At 48.4% G+C, this 4,293-nt stretch overlaps 1 protein-coding gene across 1 annotated transcript; it reads left to right on the top strand.

Moving 5' to 3' along the window:
• Positions 1-3,240: 3,240 nt before the first annotated feature.
• CCDC71L (coiled-coil domain containing 71 like) lies at positions 3,241-3,948 on the top strand. The gene has a single exon (XM_007453336.1). It carries the CDS (start codon positions 3,241-3,243, stop codon positions 3,946-3,948), a length of 708 nt encoding a protein of 235 aa, XP_007453398.1.
• Positions 3,949-4,293: the final 345 nt, after the last annotated feature.

Raw genomic sequence — 4,293 nt, 5'->3', positions numbered from 1 at the left:
AAATGTATCTAAGGGTATTTTGTTATAAAGATCTGTTTGATTCCAAGTCTGTTTGATTCCAGAGTGGATGCTCCCAGCCACTTACAGATACTTTTTTAATTTTTTGGCCACTTTGCAAGAAGCAAGTTATTTCATAGAAGTGGAATCTTAAAGCACAAGTTCTGGATAGCTAAGAGATAAATGTTATTTTCAATTTCTCCAATCACTGCTTGGTTTCATTCTTAAAATACAGAAATTATAAATTCAGAAAATATACACATAGAGGTAGTTTTTTGTTCTGTTTATTCTTATTATCCACTACTTATCAGATATATAGGAAGCATCATTCTCCTTGAGAGGTAAAGGAGTAAACTCAGCATTTTAAACAATGTTTCCTCAAGAACAAAATTTCAATTTGCCAACTTTCCATAAAACTTATAGTGTCTTAGGAGTGTCCCAGGAGCTAGAAGAAATATATTATCTTTATGTGTAAACTTTACTCACTTATGGAGAATGGATAAGAAACATTTGTAGGACTATTTAAGCTAATCAAAAGGTAGAGATCAAGAAGAAATGTAAAAATAAGAAACAGTGAAAACGGAAGAATAGAGAACTCAAACAATGCCAAATTTAAAATTATACAATAATTTAAGTAGGTTGACATGATATTAATTCCTAAAAATATTTCATAAAGATATTGTTTGGTTTTAAGTAAATTAAATGAGTATGTATTATAAAATGAACTTTTGAATGCTCTGCAATCTGTTGAGACCTTATGTTTTCTTAGAATAAGAATGGTCTTATAAAAAGATTATCCTTTTAACTGAAATCAATTCGCTAAGTTTGTGTAGATGCCTGGTATGTATTTATGTGGCAAAAGACCCTAAACATTTCCATGGTTAAGAACCCTAAGTACTTATCATATGATTAACATGGAAGGGAGGAAATAACAATATGAGAAGTCAGGAGTACATAAATCCTTATTTTACCCTTTTCTTTCACTATGAAGTCCCCTTACTACTCTGCTGGCTTACTCTGTGAGATTTTCTATGTCTATCTTGCAGGGGCATTCCAATGGAAGTTATACAAATTTCACATTCGTGTGTGTTCCCAGAATTACCCAGAGAACTAATTGTGATATAAAGAGTTGTTGTAATGACATTTCTTTTAAGGACTTAGGAAGCTGGTACCTGGCTCCATAATCTTGTCCTGAGATCAGGGTGTGCTTTTCTAGGAAAATGATTTTCTCTTCAGAAAGTTACCATGATTTTGGTAGGTTGGGAACTGGTCTCCTGGTAGGATGTTTGGTTTTTACCATAAACCCAGTGTGTGGAGAGGGTGCTCTGGTGTAGAGAAGCAACTTTCAAAATATTTTTGTTTTATTTTATTTATTGTTCATTTTATTTACTTTATTCCTTTGTTTTGAAACTAAACGAACAAAATCTGGTTCTAAGAAAATATCTGTAAGTCCAATATAGGGCAGATAAAAACTCAATTGTGGGAGGAGTGGAATTGGAAATACTCTGTCCCTTAGTCACTCCACTCTTGCATAAAGCATTTGCTATTTAACCTCTTTGAGTCTGAGCAGTACAATTTGAAAAACCTCCAGTGAAATATAAAGATCACTAGATTAGAAATCCAAAGACCTAAACTATAGTCCTAGTCTTGCTATCAAGAAGCTGTATTACTGAACCTCTGTGGGTCCAAATTTCCTCATCTGTGAAATAAGGAGATTGAACTAGGTATCTTTCAGCTCAAATATTTGCACATATAGCAGTACATGCAAATCACAAAACTCTGCTTTATTAGTTCTCTGCTGCAAATTAAGTGCTCACTGAAGGGTAAAATTTGCATGCCTACCTCAAAGTTCTAAGTATTAGGAGATTTTTTTAACCTTAAAACTTTAATGCAGTTAAGAGAAAACTGCAATGTAAAATATAAAATATAAAATTGTCCTGTTCTTAGCGATTTCAATGTCTTTCTTTCTCACATCATTTTAAATTATCAGTGGTATTTCATCGATTCACTCAACAAACATAGAGTGCCCACTATCTGAACAGGTGCTGAATTAAGTACTGAGGATAGAAAAGATGACTGAAGACTGTCCATTACTCTATAAACCTTCATAATCCCCTCCTCTCAAATACAAAAGGTGATGGGTTCTTAACAGTGTGTTCTCTTCAGCAGAACCTTTTTGATTGTGAAGCTGCATCTTTTCTCAATGATAGAGATGGTGCTGCAAAGGGACATATTAAAACTAAATGAAAAGTGAAGTACATTCATTTAAAAAACAATTATATATTCAAAAATGCTATGGAGAATGGCTTTGTCGTAATTGATCTTTGATCAACTTGAGCAGAGTATTTAGTTCTACGGGTATAAGAGGCTTTGCTTTCCCAATAAGCAGAGTATCTCTTAAAGGTGAAGATGGTTCCATTGTCCAGAAGGAGACAATGCCACTGATGCCGTCCATATTACCTGAATGATTCTGGATTACTAGTGTTGTTTGACATGGATTGGGGTCAAAAGGGGGAAGAGTTGGATGAAGATGCAAAAGAGGCCTCTGAAGGTTTAGAAGGGAATGGTGAAAGGCGCATTCCCCCTGGACTTAGACCCAAATTTCCTTTCTGTGATACAAACCACAGCCTTTGGGCACGTCTCTCTTTGTTATTCAGACTGGTAGACCTCCAATCTCAGTCTTCAAATGCACACCCACTCACTCCAAGAGTGACTCTCCCCAAGGTGGAGCTGATGTCCACCCCTTACTGTAGACAAGGTACCCTCCCCATATACCCACCTAACTGTTGACTCGCGTTCAAGGGCCACCACCATCACCCACCCCAGCACCATCTACCAGGAACTGGCCTCTCCCCCATTAGTCCCCGCCCCTCTTCTGAGAGCACCCAATGGGTGGAGTCGGGGCTGCGGTGGGAGGGGCCTGAGGCGGGCACATTTAAAGAAAGGCAGAGGGCGAAAGGAGGCAAGAGAGGAGAAGAAAGAGAAACCAGGGGGGCGAGGCGCCGTCCAATGACAAAGCCCAGGGGTGGGCGCCGGCCGCCATCTTGTACCGGTCTGCAGGATCTTCACCCGCGTCCTCCGCCCTCGGAGGGGGAGGGGCGGCGGCGGCGGCGGAGGCGAGAAAAGTAGCTAGAGACGCGCCGGGCGGCAGGCGCCAGCAGCTGCTGCTGCCGCGGAGCCGAAGGCGGGCGGGGACGGCGGCGGCGGGACCCGGCGAGCGCGGGCGGCCCCGAGCGGCCTCCGATGCGGCGCAGCGTGAAGAGGCGGCGGCGCCGGTCCCCGGCCGCCCCGGCCGCGGCCGCCCGGGGCGTCGGCTTTAGGGCGGGAGGAGGGGCCGCGCTGGAGGCGCGGGAGGAGAAGGTGGTGTACTCGCGGTCGCAACTCTCGCTGGCCGACAGCACCAAGGCGCTGGGCGACGCCTTCAAGCTGTTCATGCCACGCAGCACGGAGTTCATGAGCTCGGATGCGGAGCTCTGGAGCTTCCTCTGCAGCCTCAAGCACCAGTTCTCCCCGCATATCCTGCGCAGCAAGGACGTCTACGGCTACTCTTCCTGCCGGGCCCTGGTCCCCGACCCCCCGGGACACCCTGCCGCCCGCGGCCCGACGCGCAGGCCGACCTCGAGCGCGGCGGCCAGGAGGAGGCGCCGCGGAGCCCGGGCGCCCGCCGCTCGCTGGAGGAAGCCCCCGCCGCCGCCGCCGCCGCCGGCGGACCCCGGGGAGAGCCGCCCCGCCAAGCCCGCGGCGCCCGAGCCCTGCTTCGGGGGCCGCACCCTGGAGGAGATCTGGAGGGCGGCCACCCCGACGCTGACCACCTTCCCCACCATTCGCGTCGGCGACGACGTGTGGGGCGAGCGCAGCCTGGCGGCGGCGCGGCGTAAGGCGCACCAAGTCCTGCGAGTGAACCTGGAACCCGTGGTGAGGCTCCGCCGCTTCCCGGTGCCTCGGGCGTGAGACGCGGCCCGCGTCGCCCTCCCAGCCGGCGACGGAGCTTCCGCCCGGAGGGATGGACAAGTGTCAGTCGAGTGTTTACAGATCCGGCCTGGACCCCGTCCCCTCGTGCACTTTACGGGCGAAGAAGTCACCGGCTGGTGTTCCCGGCCCCGCGCCCCGGGCTCGCGGCGGCGCCGCCGTCTGGGACTCCGGGGCAGGTGCGCCCTCCGCCCCTTCCCGGCTCGGGGCTGCGGAGGAGGAGGCCGCCGGACCCGTGGGGGAGGGCCCTTTGCTTCCGTACCCCGGACTGAGACGTCTCCAGGACTGGAGGGGCAGATCCGTTTTCTCCCTTTGGACTCTACCTCA

Source organism: Lipotes vexillifer, unplaced genomic scaffold, assembly GCF_000442215.2.
Source record: "Lipotes vexillifer unplaced genomic scaffold, Lipotes_vexillifer_v1.1 scaffold192, whole genome shotgun sequence".
NCBI classification, from domain to species: domain Eukaryota; kingdom Metazoa; phylum Chordata; class Mammalia; order Artiodactyla; family Lipotidae; genus Lipotes; species Lipotes vexillifer.
This window is presented reverse-complemented; position numbering and strand designations above follow the sequence as displayed.